General features: G+C 41.1%; 2 protein-coding genes across 2 annotated transcripts; both read left to right on the top strand.

The window, feature by feature from the left end:
* Positions 1–553: 553 nt before the first annotated feature.
* Positions 554–14,622, top strand: LOC120287375 (coiled-coil domain-containing protein 86-like). The gene is made up of 4 exons (XM_039300161.1): positions 554–753; positions 10,457–11,001; positions 12,774–12,781; positions 14,281–14,622. The coding sequence occupies exons 1-4, from the start codon at positions 554–556 to the stop codon at positions 14,620–14,622; spliced, it is 1,095 nt and encodes a 364-aa protein (XP_039156095.1).
* Positions 14,623–15,088: 466 nt separating this feature from the next.
* On the top strand, positions 15,089–17,935 carry LOC120287374. Its single transcript, XM_039300160.1, has 3 exons — positions 15,089–15,315; positions 15,766–17,341; positions 17,414–17,935. The coding sequence occupies exons 1-3, from the start codon at positions 15,089–15,091 to the stop codon at positions 17,933–17,935; spliced, it is 2,325 nt and encodes a 774-aa protein (XP_039156094.1).
* The last annotated feature ends 5,854 nt before the right edge of the window (positions 17,936–23,789 follow it).

Raw genomic sequence — 23,789 nt, 5'->3', positions numbered from 1 at the left:
AAATTTCAATGGCAATTTCAATCGTATGCATCAACAAATATCTCAAATAAGGTAATGGAATATTTGAAAATCAAAATAGATAAGATTCTCACTTAATTCAAATATTGGTTTTCGAATTCCAATCCTCGAATGGCTACTCGTAATGCAACGTGGCGGCGAAAGTCACCCGATGGGCTCCGCGAGACCTCTTGGAATCCACTGGACGATCTGACTCAGTCCGTTAACGATGCTTGGTGTTGCGGTCTCAAGAAAAGAAAGAACACACTGGAACTTCGGGCGGCTTCGCGGTGAGGGTGCTACTAGCAACGTTGGGTTTTCTCGAGCTCCAGGAAAACCTTGAAGCCTCGTGTTGAACGTGAGTGTGAGTGGACACTCTCTGACAGAGTGGTCTCCTTTCTCCCAATTGACCGAGAGTGTGCCCTTTGTTTCGAATTTTGCACTATTTTCAATGGCTTTTCATCCAAAGTGCCAAGTCTTCTCCTTTTATATAATGCCTTTGATTTGGTGCTTCGCCATGGATTGTCGAGGGCCACACAGTGTTGGTCGTGTGGCTATGGGAGGGTGGCACGAGATAGAGCAGCGACCCGTCGGTGTCATGGGCTGGTCGGCGGTGAATCGAGGAGAGCGTGAGATTTACGGCCAACAACTCGTCACGGGCAACAAATGGAGACGAAACAACAGCACGTCATGGGAGCGAGGACTTCACGACGGTGAGAAACAGCGGCCGATCGTTGTTGAGGGGCAGCAGGCTCGGTGCGGCAGCTTGTCGAGACGATGGGAAGTAACAGCGTCGAGATTGGGGGCACTCAGTCAAAGATGACTGAAGAATTTGACCTACCACTCTCTTTCACTCTCTCTTTCATGCGATTTCTTTCTTTTCGTGTGTCAGACTCACAAGGGAAAAAAAACACTTTTTGACCTCACGTTCTCTCCTCGGCAATGTATATCAATATGCGTGGCCGGATGTTTCTCTCTTTTTGCGGCCGAATATTCAATGTGTGGCCCCTAAAAACCTTATGCATTTAACCTATTTATAGGCCACGAGTTAGGGTTTTAATCTTTCGAAATCCGTATCCAAACGCAATATTCGCAATATTTGCTTTTCACACATCTGCACTATCCAAAAATTCATATCCCCAAAAAATTTCAAAATATCTATTTTCTCACTACATAATTTTCGATCAATAAAAAAAATGAGCTTGGGCCAACTTGCTCACTCCGTGGGCTCAGTCCAACTAATTTGAACTCATCCGTCACCAGTCCAATAAATAAATACAAAAAATGCAAATTAAAAGTAAATGCATCTAAATCTATATGCTATGTAATTAATATTTTTCCAGGAATAAAATTAACCTCTAATTTTTTTAATGCGATAAATGACTAAACGGGCCGTCAAATTTTAGGTGTCAACAATTCTGAACACCATCAACTACGATTGACTTCGTACTAAGTCTCGATAAACAGACCTGATATCTTTGTAAGCCTAATTTGATCAGATCAGACAAAACGGACTAAAATGCTCAGGCGGAAAATTTTCTTCTCCAAAGCTTTCCCCAACTCTAGCGTTTTTGGGTAAGACACTGCGTGCGCCAATGACACATTCGCCGTTGCCCATCAGTGACTGACCTCCTGCCTTCAAACAGTCTGAGACTTTTATCTTTAGGAAGACCTTCGCTTTCGCCAAACCCCCTTTCATCAATCAGTTTGTCCTTCCATTTGAAGTAACTCCAGGGTTTCATTGTGCCAAGCAGCCATCGGAATGAACCTTCCCTTCTCCCTCGTCTCCGCGACATGAATAACCTCCACGACGAGCCAGCCACCAGCAGCATCCCGATGGGCTTCCACAGAGTATGCACTAATTTTTTTTTTTTTTTTTTTTGGTTGGTTAAGTCCCGAAAAACATTGATAAAGGTTAGTCTATGTAAAAGAAAATGTGAAAGAATGATTCCAACGTAATTAACTCATCGAATTTCAAGCTAAACCCCTATTGCCTAATATATCGATCCCTAGTTGATCTTGCTAGTTTTTAAAAGCGGCTCTCCAATCTTTTAATTATCAATTATTTTGTACACTCAACGTGATTTTTTTCTTCAAGGGATCTCAATAAGTTTTCTTAGCAGGGTAAGGTCATAATGCATCTGCTCATGAGATTTAAGAGGTACAATCCTATCTATAGTGACAATATTGCTTTTTAGTGAGCTAAACCCACTATAATAGCCGCAATCCAAATTGAGCGAAATTGAGGAAACGAGTTTGTGCTGAGCCATGTTTAGCAGCTCGACTCATCTAAAGAATCCTCCGGCCGTCATGCAAGGAGAGGAGCAAGCGGCAGCTGAATCACTTGTTTTGGTACTTGTAATTTCTAGGTTCAGATCTTCCGTGATTTTGGAGGGATGTAAAGCGGTTTGGCATGCCTGGAACAACTCTATTGCTTCATTAAATTGATCGTCTCTCGGTGGAAACTTTTCTGAGTGTTTTAAGATTATCTTATCACAACCTCCCAGTCAAATGATTCTCTCTTCAAGAGCTTAATTACTCTGCTTGTAGCCAAATACTAACCTTCATCTGCACACCACCAGGTACCAACAGATCGGAGAAACTTCATCAACGCAAAAAGTTTAAATTCCAACTTTCTAGTCAAAAGTGGATCCAAAAGCATGCTAAAGTGATTACGCGCACTGCTTTATAATTAAGAGAAATCCGTGAGCCTTAAAAATTAGATCTACGCGTATTGAGCTGAGACACCCAGAGTTAACCTCACATGTGCATCATGAGTCTCCCTTCATTTATTCTTTTCGTTCTGTTGGTTAAGATGAACCACTTTTAAATTCACTAAAAGTAAAGGTCGTGCTTTTGCTTGTTTTTTTTTTTGGTCGAAGCTTTTGCTTGTTGACATGCGGATCTCTGACATTTTATGATTGCTACTTGTAATTTATGAATAGGAGCTGAATAATTGATGGCATATCTTGGAAGTTAGAGGACATATTTCTCCACTACAATAATAGTGACGTTTGATCCTAGAGAATAGTTAGCATCCTAGACAAGAAAAAAAAATGCAATTGCACCAATAAATCAAAGAATGGTCCATCTGTGTAGTTATATGTTGCAATATGTTGCAAGCGCTTGCTAGATGTACAACCGAATCTTACGTAATTGGATGATCCGGCTTCAGCAAGTATTTATCAAATCTTAGTCAATATTAGGAACAGAATCATGCAGGAGCATCTCAAGAATGGAACCAGAGTGTTAAATGGGCCACGTAGTTCTAGGATAGTTTTTGGCAAGTTATTTAAGTTGTGATCATCCACTGTCGAAACGATTGGAATATTCTTTTCACGCCAATCAAGTAAACAGTTATATCATAGATATTCTAACTAAACAGAAATAAAACGCGGGGTGTTTAGTATAACCCAAGTCCAATTACTAGCTTAGACACATCCTAGTGCACAGCTAAACTTCAGAAGGCCAGAAAACAAATGTTTAAAATAAAATAAATTAAAAAAAGACAGTACTAGAGTTTGAAATGACAGGTATGACGAAAACAGTGACGTGGACTTGTTCATCCGGTTACAGCGCTAGAACCTAAAAACATCAGCAGGCAAACCTCTTCTTCTTGCGGGACTCCACGACCACCACTCCTTTGTATCTTTCGGCGGCCTTCTCGCTATCGATTATGTTCTTGTTGTTGGGAATGGGAGCATGCTGCTGTGGGACATTGCATGTTTTCTTCGGTGCTGGACCTGATTTTCCTCCACCATAAAATATGTCTATTAGTGCAAAACCTCCCTTCCAATATCAGCGAGGCGATCTCCCTGAGGTGCCATTGAGGTGAGTTAGTAGAAGGAAAGTGAGCTAGAGAACAAAGTTTTGTGTAAGCTTTGGATTTGGTTTCTTTCTTGTGTTCAAGTTCGAAGGCGAAGATCAGTTTATATAGAGCTCATGGAAAGTGCCATGCCAATGTAGAAGGAATAAAGGAAGGCTCTTAGTACCCACATTCAGATGGTTTCCAAAGGTAATTGCTAGGAAATGCTACCTTGGTCCTAAAATTAAGAGGAAAAGTTCTAGAATTCTAAAGTTTTGATTTTTGAAGAATTTTCACCTTTCCTGTACTTCAAAATATAGGATGGCATTGACTTGCTCTATGCCTTCTCAGCGTCCTACTATTATACAAGCTCAATACCCTCCACTTTCACGTGCGTGATGCTAATTATTGGAGACTTTGCCGCCTGCTGAATATTTTGAAAGACAGTTCCAGAGCCAAACTCGTGACAAATTGGGACTGTGAGGGTAGTAAATGAAGTGCAATGGAGTCATGCCCACATTTTTCTTGTAGTTTGAGTTTATAAGCATCATGATTTTTTATGCTAAGAATAGAACCTTCCATAATAATAGCACAGTCCAAAATATCAACGAATTCTAAAACTTTATTACCAAAAAGTATATTCTTCTTTTCCACTTTGCCTGACGTAGATACATGTGAACACATTATACTCCTATTTATACACCGTATAATATCATTTTAAGATTGGTTCAAAGTACATATTAGGAATATGCTATGGATGGAATTGATTCTTGCAATAGCTGAATCACCTTTCCGACTTTGCATTTTCAATCAACAAATTTAAGGATATGTCGAGAGCAGATAGGTCTTGTTGAATTAGAATCCCACACTAAACATTAGTAACATGAGCAATGTACTCTTCCTGGCTAAGAAAACAAAGTTTGTAAACTTATTACGTTGATACTAATTTAGTCATAAACCTTTTATTAGTGCCAACTTAATCCCATGGCCGACAAGGATCTACCCTCGCTAGATCTGACGAGGCTAGCCAAAGGTCTGCTGGAGGAAGAGGAAGGGGAAAAAAAGAGAAAGAAAAGGAAAAATGAATAAATTATTCAAAAAATATTAAAATAATATTAAAAGTTATCCAAGTTAACACCCACCATGCCACATAGGCTTACTAGAGTCAACGTCAGTAATATCCGGCCAAAAATAGCTTAAAAAAACTGAATTAGTGCTAGATCAAAATATATACATTGAATTGACACTAGGTCAAATGATTATGACTAAATTGGCATAAATAAAATGTTTAGAATAAAATTGACATAAATGCAATAGGCTTAGAACTTTTATGACACTTTCCCCCCTTAAAGCCTTATATGGCCTAAAGCAAGCACCAAAATAATGGAATGAGAAAATTGACCAAGTTCTAGTCAACAATGAATTTTCCTCTATTGAAGTAGATAAATGTGTATAAACAAAAACTGCTGATAGTGAACCTATAATTATTAGCTTATATGTTGATGACATGCTTATTCTTTTAAAATCATTGATACTGTGATTTAATGAAATGCTTTTTGACATCTAAATTTGATATGAAGGACTTGGGAGAAGCTAATATCATTTTGAGTTTTGAAATCATAAGAAGTTATAGTGACCTAATACTTACTCATGAGCATCACTCCTTAACACACCACCCTTGTTTTTATTTCTTACCAAGCATGGAATAGGGAACATTATTGGAAAAAGGTTTTGCAATGTCATTAGTGATACTTTAATTTTCATTGGGTATTTGATAACTTAATTAATTTAGTAATCCCTTCCTTACTAGTTGCATGAAGTGGTTTAGACCCAAAACAATTGATTGAGTTTTGTGTTATCATAGGTGATGGAACACACTTGATATTGCTATCAAACACGTCCTTAATTTGATAATTAGAGAGAAATTAAAGATTGTCATATCTGCACATGATTTTGAAAATAATAACAGTATGTATACTCATTAGAAATAAAACTTTTCTCGTATCGAGAGCTTAACTTTTGATGATTGAGAACATTTAATCAAGTAAGCTGGATTGTACCCTCATCTCTTATAGCTCAAGTTTCATTAGCATCATGAATTTTCTATGACATGGATTCTTCCATGTATGAAGTCCAAGACTTAAAAAAATATCAAGGGATAAAGGCACATATAGAACTTCCTCGATTACCAGAGTATTCTTTCTTTTCTTTTTATCTCCTTTCCAACGTATGGACAGGTAGCATTTGAGGACACCTAGTGAATAACCTGGATAAAGGCACATATAGAACTTCCTCGACCACCAAAGTATTCTTTCTTTTCTTTTTTAGCTCCTTTCCAATGTATGGACAGGCAGCATTTGAGGACACCTATAGTGAAAAACCTCGTGCTCCTATATATGAATCCCAAACAATCTTTCCAGGATCGAAGGTCGGTTTCAGGTATTAAAAATGTGACGTGAATCAATTGTCCCTTCCAGGCTGTATCTCCTTTACGAGTCGGCTTCTTTTAGTTAACAAATTATAAAAATATATTTGAGTAGATTGGTGCGGAATCCGAGTGTGCAATATATTTTATTTTTATTTGTTTGTTAAGTGCCAGAAACAGTCCTAAAGGTTAGTTTAACAGAAAATGTAAAAGAATGGTTCCTGCCTAATTCGCAAGTCCGTTTCTTATCAAACTAACAAAAGCAGTTATCAGATAGAACATACTTGTCCACTCGGATTCCAATCTAGGCTCCTATTGCATGATATATCGATTTTAATTGAACTTTTACTAGTTTTTCAAAGCGGTTGTCCAATCGCTTAATTACTGATAAACTTTGCACCTTCAACGTGATTTCGTTTATCCAAGGGATCTCAATAAGTTTTTTTAGCAGTGTAGTCTTGTAATGCATCTGCTCATAGGAATTGAGAGGTACAATCCTTCTATACGTAGCATCAATGCTGCTTGTTTGTGAACCGAACATATAATAATGGCCACAATCCAAATTGAGCAAATTGATGTAACAAAGTTTGTGTTGTGACATGTCTAACAGCCCAATTCATCCACACAAAAATCCTCCGGTCTTCATGCAAGGAGAAGAGCGACCGACAACTGAATAACTTCTTTTGGTACTTATAATTTCTCGAATTATGAACCTGAGCAAGTCCTTAAAAGGCTCATGGGAAAGAAACAGGTTGGAGAACCGCTTAGGGGTGGGAGACCCGCAATGTCACCCCCTATTCCCTCCACCTCAGGAAGAAAAAATTAGAGGTGGGATTAGGAGGCCTCATGGTGGGGAAGATAGACTCCATGTCGATATTTCGGTCTTGGCTACCGCAGGATAGGCTGGTATAGTAGCCACCCATGCCTAAAGTGAGTGAGGGCAAGTGCAAGGTGTCACAATCCCAACTCCAACAAGGGTTATTTTCACGACATCCCAAGCTCGTCGATGTTCCAATTCTTTTTATCTTGTTATCATGCACATGTGAAAACGTAAACAAATAACTCCCCAAACAAACAATAGCTAGAAGTGTGGGAATACATCACACAAAACACACTAATTTATATTAAAATAATACTTTTACAAACCATTTCTTTACGGGCCCTCTTTTCTTTTTGCATCACTCAATAAGTTTTCCATTTGGCCAAGAGAATTCCTATCTCTTCTAGCATGATTGCAGCTCTCAACACTAACATAAGACTTTCATGCTTACAAAACTGAAAGATAAAGGAGTGAGTTTTGGGGAAACTTAGTAAGTAAAATTCCTAGTTCTCTACTAGGAAAGCATCTCATCATCGAAGCTTAGTAAGTACAACACTCGCAAACAATATTGATGGTACATCAATAGCAAACTTGTTGCTACCCTTGACTACATGCAAATGTCCATCGCAACATGCTTCAATGCATACTTACATTTGGCTTATCAATAAATATATCAACATATCATACTTATGCATATACCGGCACTTATGCAAATTCATTTAGCATCATCCTGGCTCAATCAAGCCCTCCCAGCTCAACTGGGGCTTCCAACTTTTAGCTAGACTTCCTAGCTCGACCAAGGCATCTTGACTCGACCAAGACTTCTCATTGCTAGCTTCTCAAGGCTTCTGGGTTCAAGACCCAGGCATCCTGACTCAACTAAGGCATCTCATTCAATTAACAACGCATCACCACCAACGATGTGTGGTGATGGGCACTTTTTCTCTTTAAGTACATGCATAAATGCATCATACAAGTCGGTTCTTATCTTTTCTCTTAACTGACACATGCATGACCCGAAGGTGTGCTCATTCATTCATATGTATCATGAATTTCCTATACTTCATTAGCAAATATGTCGGGAACAGTCTTTGGTCCGTAACTTGAATCAATCACTTAGCATCAATCCCCGCACTGAACAAGGCTCGGAAACAGTATGCCTCAATACCGATTCAAGACCTTGAGGCTTTGGTACACCTTGCTTAAGTGACGATCCCAAGCTTGATGGACCTCAGCTTTGACCCGATGTAAATAAACATGTATCCTGAATGAGCCTCAACTCGTAGTTTGATCCAACGCCAAGTACAATGGCCCCGCGTCCATTTGAACTATGGAAATCGGCATGCTTTGGTGCCTTACCAAGACCTCGTGGATTTGGACGATCTCCATATCGATCAAGGCATAAAATTGACATGCCTCAATGTCGATTTTTGACCTTGCAATCTCGTGCGATTTCCACACGAAGCGAGACTTGGACCCGGCATCTTATCCATGACAAAACCAAGGCTTTATGGCTTGGCGACTTTGTCTTGTGATGAACTCAATCCAATCGAACCTCAGTTTCATTCCGGACATAAATGACTCAATCACACGGCCATGTCCTATAGCAAGCAAGATCAACAAAAGACATTGTACACTACCCATGGCTTCATGGGTGAGCACTTAACTAGTCTCAACAATGGGATCTACTTCGTAGAGAAAAAAGAGGAATCTTACTTACCTTGGTGAACCTTGAAGACTAACTTAAATTAGCTTGAGGGATTGAGGATGTAAGGCCGAGAAAAAGAAAATGGAGGAGTAAATGATAAAGTGAATGGCATGGTGAAAAATGAGGAGGGGTCCTCCCATTTATACTACTCGGCGTCATCATTATCGAGCTAAATGGTCCATTCTCAATTTTCCAAGTGTCTCACTTAAGATCCTTAGTTGGCAAGTCTATTTGTCTAATTATTGCGCCTAAGGAATGAGTTGGACGCCTAAAAGGTCACACTTAGCAAATTTAGCTTGTAGGCATCATCGATGATGGCTCGCTTTTCACCATTTCAGTGGACCACTTGTACCCCACATTTAACGAACATTTAATGAAGCTTGGATAAGATGCCATCAAAGTTGCCAACTTGGCATCTAGATTCTTCAATCATTTATGAGGAGTTCATGTATCGCTCTCCAATTGGTCCATGTGTATGCCATCTTTTTCTTGCCCATCAAGAAAATCCTCAACCTCATCGTTACTTTTGAAAAGTCAAAGAATACATCACCTCCTTCATTAATGAGGGTGTTCTAGAGTTTTCTTCAATTTTGTCATTTTCTTCATCAAGAATGTGGTCTAGAGAATTCCATCGTCTAAGTTAGTTTCGAAGCCGAGAAAAAGATCATTAGATACACCTCGAAAAACTGAATCACATACACCCGAGGTTCGACAATTGTGTCCAACGCTCAACCAAACCATTCCCTTAGATGATCAGTCGGCCTAAAGGGTTAGTGGTTGTTTGTTTTTCAATCGATTCAAGGCCAATCTTAAGGCTGGCCAAGGCCTAGCACTAAGCCAAGGCACTCATGGACTTTAAAATTAGTGATGAAATAGCCAAGTCTATCCCTGAGCTCATTCCAGTCGACATCTAATCCATCCGTATGGTTCGTGGCCAGCACATTACCGATCCACGATCATACATCACTAATTTAAGATTCATTTCCGATCACTAAGAATTAAATAGTGAATTATGCATTTTTTGTTGGAAGATTGTTGACACCTATTTTTAGCAAATCTAGGAAAATAGGGAAAATAAAAATTGCATTGGAACAAATAAAAGGAAAAAAATGAAAAAGATAGGGGAAATTTATTTGATTGATTATGCATGGAAATTTGAAATTTTGATGAGCATTTGGATTTCGTTAAATGTAGAAGCAATTTAAAATCAAGTGAATAAGAGGCAAGAATTTTGCAAATTGGAAGAAATCTGAGCAAGATCGAGCTGATTGCGAAATCATGCTCTGATTTGCAGCTTTGATTTAATGCGGCAAAAGATGGAAACTCGAAAAATGCCATACAAAGCGGCCGTTTGGAATTAGTATAAAAGATAGCTTCATTTTTCGTATGAGGGGGGCGATTTTCAAAAAAATTCGAGAGTGAATTCAAGAAAGAATTTTCAGAGCAAAAAACGTGAGGAGTGTTTTTTCTTTCGGGTTTTTAAGCTCAAAGACCCCAAAGAAAATCAATTCTTTTGTTTTGGGGAGAAAGGAGAAGTCAAAAGTCAAAAAGAAAATACAGCAGAGAGATGAGACAGAGAGAGGAGACGTAGGAAGTGACGTGAGAGAAGAGAGAGAAAAAAAAAAAAACTCTTGTTCATCATCTTCTCCGAGTCTCCCTCACCGTTCCACTTGCCCCGCCTTCGCCGGGCTGCCGCCGCAGCTGCCTTGACGCCGAGACGCTCCTGCTGCTCCCGCTCCACGCGACTCGACCAGCGACCCACGACGCCCTGCCACCGGTCTCGCCGCTCCCCGAGCACCACCGCGCCTCCGCCACCGTCGCCTCGCCGGATTCGCCCCTGACGCGCAGCAACACAGCCACTCCATTCGCCACTCCTCGTCGCTCCGCACCAGCAGCACCAAACGCCAAGCGTCCCGACAACCGCGCTCCCGCCCTCGCCGAAGCCGCGCCACTGCAACGCCCCTGCTCCGCTCGCGAGGTTCGCCCCGACGATCGCGCTCCTGCCCAGCCGACGCCGGAGCTCCGAAGCCTGCCGCTCCCGACCTCGCCGCACCAGCTGCCCGAGGCCCCCTGCCGTCCCTGCAGCGCCCCACCGTTTGAAGCCCGCGACCCGGAGACCACACCGCCCCTGCTCGCCTCCGCCCAACACTCGCCGCCGCCGCGTGGCTGTCCCCGCCGCGACCCGACGCCACCGGGAGCCCCCGCCCGCTGCTCACCGTCGCCCTACTTCGCGGAGTCCCTCACCGGTAGCTACCCTTGCTGCTCTCACCGGAGTCCGCTGCCGACGAATCCCCTTACCGGCGCAACCATCATCTTTGCTTTAAAAAAAAAAAAAAAAAAAAGAAAGCACATCGGTAGTTTTTTCTTTCAAATTTATTTTATTTTATTTTACTTTATCTTGTTTTTTTAGTATAATTAGTCTTTAATATGTGATTGGAAATTCCAACATATCACTTGATTTGCAACCGCGCCTGGATTTTTTATTTCGTCTATAAGGCTTTAGATGAAGTAATTAATCAAGCGAGAATAAAATTGATATTTTGATCTTTAAGGCTTAAGATCAATTTATTGATTTTACTAACGAAATTTTACCTATGATCTGAATGATGTGTGATATCCTTGGTTTAGCTTGTCATGATCGCTTTGTTTATCTTGAAATGTGTTTGGGTTATAATATTGCATGTTTTAGGGCTTACATATTTAGAATAGGAATCTTATTTCGAATTTTAAAATAAAAATAAAAATAAAAATCAAATCAATCAATTTAGGTTGCTAGATTTTTAATTTGGATTGCATGTTTAATTATTTGGCAATTATTAATTTCGAAATTAAACAAAAACAAAACAAAAATCATCATATACATGTCATGTAGTGTTAAAGCATATTTTGCACGTCATTGCATATTAGGACTAAATTGCACTTAGTTCAATTCTAGATAATATTTTTTTCTTAATTTGTTATAAGTTTAGGTATTTTTTAGATATATTGCATTTTAGGATTATTTAGGTTAAGATAATGTTTTAGTTTAAATTAGGATTTGGCTCAACCTAATTCCTAATATAAATTAAATAGGATCTTAATCTAATTAGGTAATTTTCACATTTCACCTGAAAAATAAAAAAAAATGTCATAGGTTAAATTAGCTTTATTATTTATGATCAAATGCATTCTTTTAGGAAAAAGAAAACAATGTCATATGCACGTCATTAGGGCTAGATTCACTTTGGGATGTATGTCATTTAGTATTTTTGCTAGGCCTATTTAACTAGAAATTGCATGTCATTAGAATTAGGTCATTTAGTTAATATTGCATTGCATATTGCATGATTTTCATTAATTAAGTGAAAACAAAAAAAGAAATTGCGTGGTAATTAGAAACCATATCTAGGGTTGTTGATACGGTTTTTAAGTTAATATTGCAGATGCTTTCGTTGCTTTGAGGTAAGTTTTTGCAATTTATTTATTGTTTATCTAGGTGTTAAATTGGTGGATTGCGCACCAGCGTGATCACCTCACATGTTAGAAAATCAATTTAAAATCAATTTAAGCTGCCTGCAAAAACATTTTTTGAAAATAAAAGAATGGTACCGAAATAGCATTAGAGAAATCTAGTGTAACCAAGTCCCTGTACCCATAGTCTCTGGTTCGTAGGAGTAAAGTGAAACTCCCGTTACTTTACTTGGGTTTCTAATCGACCCACCAAAAAAAAAAATAGATTAGTGACGACTCCTGATTAAAAAATCAATTGCATGTTAAGAACTTGAACCTAAGTCGCGAATTGGTATGGGCTTGGGAGAGCCTGAGTTAAGTTTAGGCTTAACAATCCATTAGCCAAACCCTAGGTGGTTCACACCCGAAAAATTTTGGTCGCGACAGCTTGGCGACTCCGCTGGGGATTTGAGTAGAAACTCTTAGTGGACTTAAGCCAATTTTTCTTTTCTTTTGAAAAAATGTTTTTGTTTGGCAACGAGGATCCCAAGTACATCCCTAACATTTAAGGTGTTAAATGTTTTTGCAGATTGGGAGGTATAAGGGGAAGCGTTTGTTAACCTCTATTTTGTAGGGAGGTGAAGGAATGTATGGTTTATTTTCATGTTGAAGTGTTGCTTGATCTAAATTGTTGTGCATGTCTTGCATTCAACATTACATTATTGCACACACAACCTGCCGCCGGACCTGGGCTGCACTAGGATATTTAGGATGGTATTGAGTTGGATACAACTTCGACCGCAAGGCCACGTAATAGAGGTTGCCCAACTCAATCCCGAAAGTTTTTCTTGGTGTCAAGAATGTTTACCTCTGCCCACGAGGCTGCGTCGCATTGGGGTATCATTCATGACTGAGCCGGAGTTAGGAGGACTTGACTTGGTATGCGAGGCTGCAACTAAGTCATCCCACCCTTTTAACTCCACTTTGCTAAGCCCGTCTAGATAGAAATCGAGCCTCACACTTCATGCGTTTGTCTATGTGGTTGCTTTAATCGTATGGTAAAGTAAGCTCACTATCCTTTACTCTTGAAATTTATTTATTTATGTATTTGGTTGGTCCATGACATTAGGTTGGTCGAGTCCTGGTCTATAAACAATGGGAAAATCCGACATTCGATTTGTGCCAACACCAAAGGTTGAACTCAAATCATGGTGGGATCTTCTAGGCCACAAGGGCCAAAGCTATGTAGAGAGCAGACTTGGTCGCCTTGTTCCCCTCCTTGACGTTGATGTCCAGAGTGGCGTCATGCAAGCACTTGCTCATTTCTGGAGCCCCCGAACATCAACATTTATATTCGGTAAGCATGAGCTGACTCCGACTCTCGAAGAATACAGCATTGCCATAGGAAAACCCTTGGAATTGGAATTAATAAATCCACCCATCGGATTAGAACCAGAATCAATTTTGTCAAATTTTCTTAAGATGGGTAAGAATTTGATAAAAAGAGTGCTGAAAGATAATTGTCTCGCATGTCTTTTTCTTTCATAGATCAAATTTTTGCTAGTGCTAACACTCTCTTAAAAAGTAGGATTTTCCTCCTAGCTTTTTTTGGATTTGTTATTTTCCCTCTTCGTAAGGGCGCCATTAATCCATCTATCGCATGGGTGGTCAAGCAAGTGTGTGCTAAGATTAGTTTTGTCAATACTATTCTAGCTGAAACATTTTTGTCACTCACCCGATTTAAGGAAGATGAAGATAAAACCTTTCGTGCACCAATCGAGCTTTTACAAATCTGGTTCTTTTCTCATATGAGTAAGGTCAATATTCGCATGAATATTATTAATGTCACTGATTTCCATCATCCCATCGAAGTATTTAAAAATCATCAGGATCGAACTCCAAATCTTTCTTACTCAAAATGGGTCAAATTATTGAAAAATCCGAATACCAAGATTTTCCTATGGCATGCTAAATGGTTCCAAGTCTCCAAAGCATGTCTCTCTCATGGGGATGATAAGCCAATCCCGCTATTGGGGATCACCGGTGTCACTTCCTACTACCCACTCCGAGTGGCTCGTCAATATCGAGTTGTGCAGGATCTACCGCCCCCTCTCAAGCTGGGTTTGTTCCAAGTCCAATTCACTGCTAAGGATGGCGATCACAAGAAGGAACTCTGCTGTATTGAACAAGCTTGGATTGCATGTCGTGAACAAAAGTTGAGCTTACCTGAAGATGAGCTCAAGGGGAAGGAGAAGACTTACTATGCCACGGCTCGATACATCCGTCAGCACAAGATTCCGACCGAGTATCTCCCAAAGGTGCCAGATGTGACCGAGAAGCCCACTCGACAAGCAGAGCTTAATCATCACAAGAGGAAGATTGAAGAACTTGAAGAGCAAGCCAAGAAAGACGCTAAGGAGAAGAGGCAATTACGTTGAGCATTGGCTTCCCATATGTTTATAGATCAGGCCAAATAAAGTGGCTTGAATCTATTCAATCTTTTTACTTTAACTTAATGTTTAGGAAGTTGAGTCGTTTACTTGATTAGTTTAAGATTTTGCAAGCTCTTTACATTATTAATGTCAAACAATTTTAATAATGAATAAAAGCGGTTAGACTTTCGTCATGGACCGACATTGTTTTATATGAAGTACTTATGTGTATTCATTTAGTCCATCATGTATAACGAATCCTCCGCGCTCTCCCATTATTACGCGATCAAAGGCTAAGATGGCTGACCAAAACGAGATGCGCAATCGCATGTCCTTTGTGAAAGATCAACTCAAATAGTTAGCCGCTTCCTTGCAGCTCGTAACAGCTCAACTCCAATCCCTCCAAATGAACCCGATTCCTCCACCCGCTCTCCCCGAGATAATAATCCCGAGGCAAGCAAATAGGGCCCAAATGAGTGATGACGAAATGCCCGAGCTAGAAGATGACATGGTTCCCAAGACAGATCAGGATGACCACGTTGCAAAGCTAGAAGAGAAAGTGAGACAGCTACAGGAGTCTCAAAGCTCACTCCCGTTTGACCTCTCGATCTATGAGAAGGTTAAAATGCCGAGCAAGTTCAAAATGCCAGAGTTCGAGAAGTACGACGGGACATCTTGTCCGAAGTCTCATTTGCAAATGTACCACGTACGCATGGCCTAGCATGTAAAAAATGAGCCCCTTATGATCCAATCGTTTCATGCGAGTTTGACCGGGCCCACACTAAACTGGTACGTGATGAAGAACGTAAACCTCCTCGAAACCTGGAACGAAGTGGCGGACGCATTCCTCAAACAGTACAAGTTCAACATGGACATCGCACCTTCCCGAGAAGACCTGGAGCGAATGGAAAAGAAAAGGAGTGAGTCATTTAAAGAATATGCTATGAGATGGAGAAACTTGGCGGCTCAAATTACTCCTGAGCCTACCAACAAGGAGTTGATGAAGTTGTTCGTGAAGACCCTTCCATCTGAGTTCCGTAATCGAATGGCCAGTACGTATGTTGAGAGCTTTAATCAGCTTATTCCTGTAGGAGAACAGATCGAGATGGGGATAAGGGAATGATGGTTTTCTGAGCCATCTACTAAAAGGTTCTCTACCAAGAAGGAGAAGGAAGCGGCCGTGGATGTAAATGTGGCTTATAGCCAAGAAAGTGCCAAACGTGCCCTGGCTATACAGGTGAACCCAAGACAACAACAATCCGCTAGCCGTCAATCATTCACCCAAGTGAATAATAGAAGGCAGTTCTCCCCTCTCCCTGGGTCTCCATCCCAAGTACTGACAGTCCTCCGAAAGAAGGATTTGCTTACTAGTGAACCAAAGTGCCTTAACCGTGAAGGCATTCGTGGTTACAACCCGACGAAGAAGTGTGACTACCATAATGGTGAACTGGGGCATTCAACTGATAAATGTTTCACCCTCAAGCACAAGATCCAGAATCTCTTAGATACAAAGGCCTTTTCATTTCAAACTGCTCGGCCGAACGTTCAAAAAAATCCGCTACCAAAGCATGAGGGTACAGTGAATGCCATCCTGGAACTTGAAGTCGGACGGATCAGGAACTCAAAGGTGCACGTGGCAGATGCCTACAACAGGCTAGTGAGAGCTAGGTATTACCGAGGTCAGGAAGACGTCCCTCTATCGGTGATGAGAGAAAGAGTTGCCAAAATGGTGGATGATGGCATCATTGTGTATGCTGATCATAACTGTATAGTTTCTACTATCTCCCACCTCATCATCGATTGGGAGGAGGAGCAGGCTACACTTGATGATGACAAGAAAGAGGTTGATCCTTCGCTTGAAGACATGCCCCCATTAGAGGATGCATTTGACGAAGAGATAGTGATAGAGGTGCCTCAGTCGTATGAGTATGTCAATAATAAGGCAGTGCCTTGGTCCTATGACTTGGATGTGGACCTTGTTACAAGGTCTGGACGGACTTATGGTCAAGCCATTACTCAACCTGCAAAGCCGGTCACCGATGAAGAGGCTAAGGAGTTTCTGGCCGTAATCAAAGCAAGCGAGTATAACGTGGTTGACCAACTACGAAAGATGCCTGCTCAGATCTCCCTACTCGAGCTCTTGATGACGTCCCCCGTGCATCAAAAGTCACTAATGAAGGTGTTGAGTGAAATCCGTGTGCCAAAGATTGTGGAAGCAGACAAGCTGGAAGAATTCATGGGATCGGTCCTTCTCAAGGATTTGATTGCCTTCTCTGATGAGGAATTCCCTCTCGAAGGCAGGGGACATAACAAAGCACTCTACATATCCGTTAAGCACAAGTCTTCTCATATGTCCCAAGTGCTCATCGATAATGGGTCCGCTCTGAACATTTGTCCATTGGCCACTCTTCACCATCTTAAGGTAGACCCGTCAAGGATACATGCCGCGAAGACTTCGGTGCGAGCTTTCGATGGAACAAAAAAGGAGGTGATCGGGGAAATCCATCTCGATGTCCAAATAGGGCCGGTCGTCTTCAACATTCCCTTCCAAGTGCTAGACATCCCTACTGCATTCAATTTCTTGCTAGGTCGTCCCTGGATACACACTGCTGGAGCAGTACCTTCAAGTCTACATCAAGCTGTGAAATTTGTGATCGAAAAGAAGTTGGTCACCGTGTATGGTGAGGAAGACCACCGGATCTATCATGAGACGGCTATCCCCTATGTAGAACCGGATTCACGGTTTGAATCAAATTACCACTCATTCGAATTGGTGTCCACCATACATGCTTCTTAGGGTTCATCACCACCTACCCTTGAAGTATCAGATACTACTCTCATGGTGGGAAGAGTAATGGTTGGGAATGGCTTTGTCCCTGGCAATGGTCTTGGGAGAAATGGTCAGGGCATTCGAAGCCCCATTGAAGCCCCTCAAAGGTTCCGTTCTGCTGGTTTAGGGTACCATGGACAAGGTGGGGGAAGTTCTGAAGGACGAAGACAAGAAAGGCGGAGCTCGCCACCTAACCAAGGGCGAGGGAGGCAAAACCCACTACCCCCGAGCATTCACGAGACATTCCCTGGTCCTCCAAGAATGATGCATGAAGAAGCGGAAGTGATAGACACTTTGGGGCAGCCTAGTGGCAAGTTTGATTACCTGGTGAAGTATTCAACCCCTCCTAGCTACTACATTGATCCTAGTGAGATAGTCCCAGATGGATGGGGTGGCATGGATGATCCGACACCCCCGAAAGCAGAGAACCCTGATGATGAGCTGATGAGCTGGAAGGAGTTGCAAGCTTATTCGACAACCTCATCATAGGGGCCATTAATGAAGGACCCCTGAAGAGATGGGCCTTGGCCCACAAGAGTAACTATTTTATTGCTTTTGCACATTCCCTTGCGTGGGAATTTCTATTATTTTCTGAATGATGATTTCAGTTTCTTCTTTTATTAATTGAGTGTTGCATTTTTTTTCATTCAATAAATGTAATCGATTGATGAATTTCAATGAAATTACAAATTTTATTTTGAGGGCATGATGAGGTACACCAAACTAGCCCGGTGATGATATCCAACCGATAAAAGAAAAGAAAAATCCAAGGAGAACTCTGAGGCCTAGGCTTCATCATGCCTCCTCATGTCAAAATGTTCCAAAAAAATGTTTTTGCCAAAGATTTTAAAAAAAAAAAAAGCAAAGATGTTGATTACTTTGTTTGTCTTTCTAATTTATCTACCTCATGTTTCAGGAACAATCCTATGGCATGCAAAGATGTAGAAATGGTCCAATCCACTGCAACAAGTGCTAATGATGATGATCCTAAAGACTCGATCAAAGACTCCATTGAAGTGCAATATAGCTGGGAACAACATGAAAAAGCTAAAGCTCTCACATTTGAGCAGACCGTCACTATTAATTTGAGTGACATTGAAGAAGCCAAAGAAGTAAAAATTGGGGCGAGTCTCCCCAAAGATGAGGCTGAGCGCCTAATTCAATTACTGAAGGAATATCAAGACATTTTTGCATGGACCTACGTTGACATGCCTGGACTAGACCCGTCAATCGTGGAGCATTGCCTACCTACTAATCCAGATGTGCCACCTAAGAAGCAAAGGCTACGGAGGACTAAGCCCAAACTCTCAAAGAAGATAGAGGAAGAGGTGATGAAGCTTTTGAATGTGGGGTTTATTGAAGTCTCACAGTACCTTGAATGGGTGGCTAATATCGTGCCGGTGATGAAGAAGGACGGTCGAGTTCGAGTTTGTGTTGACTATCGGGATCTGAATAAGGCTAGTCCAAAAAATGATTTCCCATTACCACACATAGATGTCCTTGTGGATAGTACTGCTGGCTTTGAACTATTCTCATTTACGGATGGTTTTTCTGGGTACAATCAGATAAGGATGAAGGAGGAAGACAAGGAAAAGACTGCATTTATTACCACGTAGGGAACCTTTCAGTATAAAGTCATGCCTTTCGGACTCAAGAATGCAAAGGCAACCTACCAGCGAGCCATGGTTGCATTATTTCATGATATGATGCATAAGGAGATTAAAGTCTATGTTGATGATATGATTGCGAAGACTCGACCAGGAAGAAGCCACATCGAAACATTGAAGAAGTTGTTCGATCAACTTCGTGAGTTCAAGCTTCGCCTAAATCCCGCTAAATGCGTGTTCGGAGCAACATCCGGTAAATTACTCGGATTTATTGTGAGCAGTAAAGGGATTGAGATCGACCATTCCAAGGCTAAGGCCATATGTGAATTGCAACCTCCATCAACGGTGAAAGAAGTACGGAGCCTTTTAGGGAGATTGAATTACATAGCAAGGTTCATTTCTCAACTCTCCAAACGCCAAGCCGTTCTTCAAGCTTCTAAAGAAGAATGCACAAGTCAACTGGGATGATGAGTGTCGAAGCGTTCAACAAGCTGAAGCAAGTTTTGATGAACCCACCGGTTCTTGTCCCACCCTCACCGGGGCATCCTTTGATTCTCTACCTCACTATTCATAGTGATTCATTAGGCGCAATGTTGGCTTAAGAAAGTCCTGTTGATAGAAAAGAACGGGCCATTTATTACCTCAGCAAGAAGTTCACCGTATCCGAGTTGAAGTATTCTGAGGTTGAAAAGACTTGTGTGGCATTGGTGTGGGTGTTGCATAGGTTACGACAATACACACTACATTATCAAACATTCCTCGTGACTGAGAACGACCCTATCAAGTACTTACTTGATCGACCAGCTTTGGTAGGTAAGTTAGCCAAATGGCAAATCTTGATTTCCGAATTTGATGTGCAATTCATGCCACAAAAGTCGGTTAAGGGCCGAGCGATTGCTGATCTATTGGCCGAGAATTCAAGAGTCCCTAATGATGATGACAGTTTCCTTGATGACCATGTCTTGAGTGTAAATGAAGACTCATGGAAGATGTTCTTTGATGGAGCTGTAAACCTATCCGGTTCGGGTATTGGAGCAGTTCTGATATCTCCAAATGGACAACACCATCCGGTAGCTGCAAAATTGATATTTCCGTGCACTAACAATGTGGCCAAGTATGAAGCTTGCATCCTCGGGCTTCAAGCAGCAATTGAGATGGGTGTGGTTAAGTTAAAAGTGTTCGGAGATTCCGCACTAATCATACTGCAGACCGTGGGAGAATGGAAGACCAAGGATGCCAAGTTACTTCCATACCACAAGTATTTAGAAAATCTGGTGAAAGAATTCGAGGAAGTTTCGTTTCAATACTTGCCGAGGTCTCATAATCAATTTGCAGATGCACTTGCGACGTTGTCCTCTATGCTGCAAGTCACTGATGGGTTGGAGGTTGAACCCCTGAAAATAGAAGTTTTGCCGAAGCCAGCTTATTGTATGATTGTGACTGAAGAACTTGATGGAAAACCATGGTATTACGATATCATGAATTACATTAAAAAACAAGAATTCCCGAAGGAAGCACTCAGGCTGATAGGAAGTACATCATGAAGATGGCCTTGAAATTTTTCGTCAGTGGTGAGAATTTGTACAAGAGGTCTTACGATTATGTCTTGCTGCGATGTATAGATGCAGTCGAAGCCACTCAAATCATGCAAGAAGTGCACGAAGGAATATGTGGCCCACATATGAATGGACATATGTTAGCCAAGAAGATTATGAGGTTAGGCTACTACTGGCTCACACTAGAAAGTGACTGCATCCGGCATGTTCGAAGTTGTCACCGCTACCAAATTCATGGAAATAAGATAAATGTTCATCCAACTGAGCTGCATCAGTTTTCAGAGCCATGGCCTTTCTTGATGTGGGGTATTGATGTGATTGGCCCAATCAATCCCAAGGCTTCAAATGGACATCGATTCATTTTGGTGGCAATAGACTATTTCTCCAAATGGATCGAAGCTACATCCTTTGCAAGTGTCACTGCTCGTAATGCTGTGAAGTTTGTTAAACGTGACGTAATTACTCACTATGGTGTCCCTAAAGCAATCATCACTGATAATGGGACCAATTTGAATAACAAACTTGTTGATGAGTTGTTCAAAGAGTTCAAAATCAAGCATCTAAATTCGTCTCCTTACCGCCCTCAAATGAATGGGGCCGTTGAAGCGGCCAATAAGAACATTAAGAAGATTTTGGCTAAAACAGTCGTGAACTATCGAGATTGGCATGACAGGCTACCTTTCGCACTAATGGCGTATCAGACATCGATCCTCACTTCTACTGGGGCAACCCCGTTTGCTTTGGTGTACGGCATGGAGGCAGTTCTACCTGTAGAAATGGAAATTCCTTCTCTGAAGATTTTATCCCAAGTGGAGTTATCTGAGGCGAAATAGTCACAACAAAGATTCAAGCAGTTGAACTTGATCGACGAGAAAAGATTGAAAGCTCTCTGCCATGGCCAAGCGTATCAACAGAGAGTAGCCAAATCTTTCAACCGGAAGGTGCGGCCAAGGCATTTCGAGATAAATGACCTAGTCCTAAGAAAGCTATTGCCGATCTTTCCGGATCCTGGAGGCAAGTTTGCTCCAAACTACAGCAGCCCATATGTGGTAAAGAAGATACTTCCTGGCGGTGCCTTGATATTGGCAGAAATGGATGGTCGTGAGTTTTCCACTCCTGTTAATTCAGATGTTGTCAAGAAGTATTACCCATGATAGAATTTTCAATGTCATGTTTTGAACTACAAGCATTTCAATGATGAATAAATTGCTTCAATGAGTTCAATTGTTCAATTTTATTGCAAATCTTGCATTTTTTTCTCCCTTGATGAATTGTGTGAGATAAATTAAATGTGTCAAATGGGATACTTTGGAATAATGAAAGGCAAGCCTTGTTCCATACACTGTTTCATACACTAACCCCTAGTGAGTTGTGTGAAAAATTCCATGCCCGCAAGGAAGAGGGCTATCTCGCAAAGGGTACGTCAACCAAGGTGATGAGAGGCATTCGTTTCCCTATCCCAAACACTATAGGTGATCCATTGCTTAACCCTTTGAGCCCATACACTTATGGATATTCTTTTCGAATTACCCTGTCAAGAATCACCCCACATTGGGGCAAATGGGAGATAAAATGGCATCATGAGGTGAGAAAAATGAATTGAAATTTTCTTGCTCTCACTTGCATCAATCTTTAAGTCGTGCTATTGCATTGAATTCATGGGTTAACTTAAGTGTCTTAGGATGACGAAGAGCATTTTTTTCTCTATCCTACATACTTATACCCATTGCATAGCCCACTTGAGCCTGCAATTTTCATTTCTTTAAACCCAATTGGTAATCATCCCCCCACCTTTGGGGCAAGGAAAGAAAATCAAACCACTCAAATAGCATGATTTACAATGCTAATAAAAATGGAGACTTTGTCCAAAAAAAAAAAGTGCAAAAATGGGCATGAAAAGCAAAGTGTGCTGGTAAAAGCAAGGCCAATGCCCAAAGAAAAAAATCAAACACTTGATGAAGTGAGTCGTATCCCCAACAAGGTGGTACCCAAAAAAAAAAAAAACTCAAATGTTAAGATGTTGCAATCGGTGGAGTTGTGATGTGAAGAAAATCTTCGACGATGGGGACGAAAATTGTTTGAAATGTCAAGATGATCACCAACTTTGACCCCATAAACACTTTTTGAGCCAAATGATCCTTTCGTTTCTGAACCTATGAGCCAAGCCTACATTACATCCCTTGCAAAAGTCTCTTCAAATTAGGGCACTTGAATTAACCTAGGGGTTCACATGTTTTAAGCATCGCTCGAAGAAGTGCGAGCAAGATTATTTCTTTCTCATTTTGCAGGGTTCTTGACTTGTAAACCCATAGATGATTACAGAATATCACTCATTCTTTCAAAAGCCTTGACTCAAAGAGTCCCTTTTGTTAAGTCGTTGACCAGGCCCACATTACGGTCCTTGTTAAAGACCTTTCAGATACCCTGGTTTGGGCATGACGATGGTGAGATAGAGTGATTGACAAAATCCTGCATCAAAGGTCATGATGAAATTGCCATTTTAATGAGGATGAGAGAAAAAGTCCTTTCAGACCAAAGGATCCCTCATTTGACACATTCATGACACTCATGTATTCATAATGGAAATTAGGTGGTGTAAGATTAATGGAAATCATCATGAACCTCCATTATATTGATGCATGTTTATGATTACAAATGCATGTTGCCTCTCCTACGACCATGTTTTGCGGGAGACGTATCTCGAAGATCGGAGATATTACTGTGTAAGTATATCTCTATACATACCTTGAATATTTGTCATTGCACAGGTATTCCCTTTTAAGCATACCAACACTCAATTGAGTTGTCCCCCAAAGATTTTTCCTCCAGATTCAATCGATTAAGGCGACCGAAGAATGGTTTGGGTCCCGGGTCGGATGATTTCTCGTCACAAGGCTGGGCGACCGAAGAATGGTTCGGGTCCTAGCCAAGCAAAACCTTAGTTTAGGCGACCGTAGAATGGTACGGGTCCTAGACAACATTTATTGCTCTAACAGGTGACCGTAGAATGGTACGGGTCTTGGAAAAGCAATTTCCTCATTCAGACGACCGTAGAATGGTACGAGTCCTGAAAAATCATTTTTTTGTTTAGGCGACCATAGAATGGTACGAGTCCTAGACAACCTCAACTCAGGCGACCGTAGAATGGTACGGGTCCTGGAAAATCTTTTTTCATTCAGG

Source organism: Eucalyptus grandis, chromosome 8 (genome assembly GCF_016545825.1).
Source record: "Eucalyptus grandis isolate ANBG69807.140 chromosome 8, ASM1654582v1, whole genome shotgun sequence".
NCBI classification, from domain to species: Eukaryota; Viridiplantae; Streptophyta; class Magnoliopsida; order Myrtales; family Myrtaceae; genus Eucalyptus; species Eucalyptus grandis.
Note: the sequence above shows the minus strand (reverse complement) of the source record. Positions and strands in the feature narration are given on the sequence as shown.

Excerpts from the sequence above, each read along its gene's own strand:
- LOC120287374 (XM_039300160.1), top strand. The coding sequence starts at position 15,089 with ATGAGTGATGACGAAATGCCCGAGCTAGAAGATGACATGGTTCCCAAG. Across the intron at positions 15,316-15,765 it reads CCGAAGTCTCATTTGCAAAT|GTTCTCTACCAAGAAGGAGA; the intron begins GTACCACGTACG and ends ATCTACTAAAAG. Across the intron at positions 17,342-17,413 it reads ATGAGACGGCTATCCCCTAT|GGTTCATCACCACCTACCCT; the intron begins GTAGAACCGGAT and ends CATGCTTCTTAG.
- LOC120287375 (XM_039300161.1), top strand. The coding sequence starts at position 554 with ATGGGAGGGTGGCACGAGATAGAGCAGCGACCCGTCGGTGTCATGGGC. Across the intron at positions 754-10,456 it reads GTTGAGGGGCAGCAGGCTCG|CTGCCTTGACGCCGAGACGC; the intron begins GTGCGGCAGCTT and ends CTGCCGCCGCAG.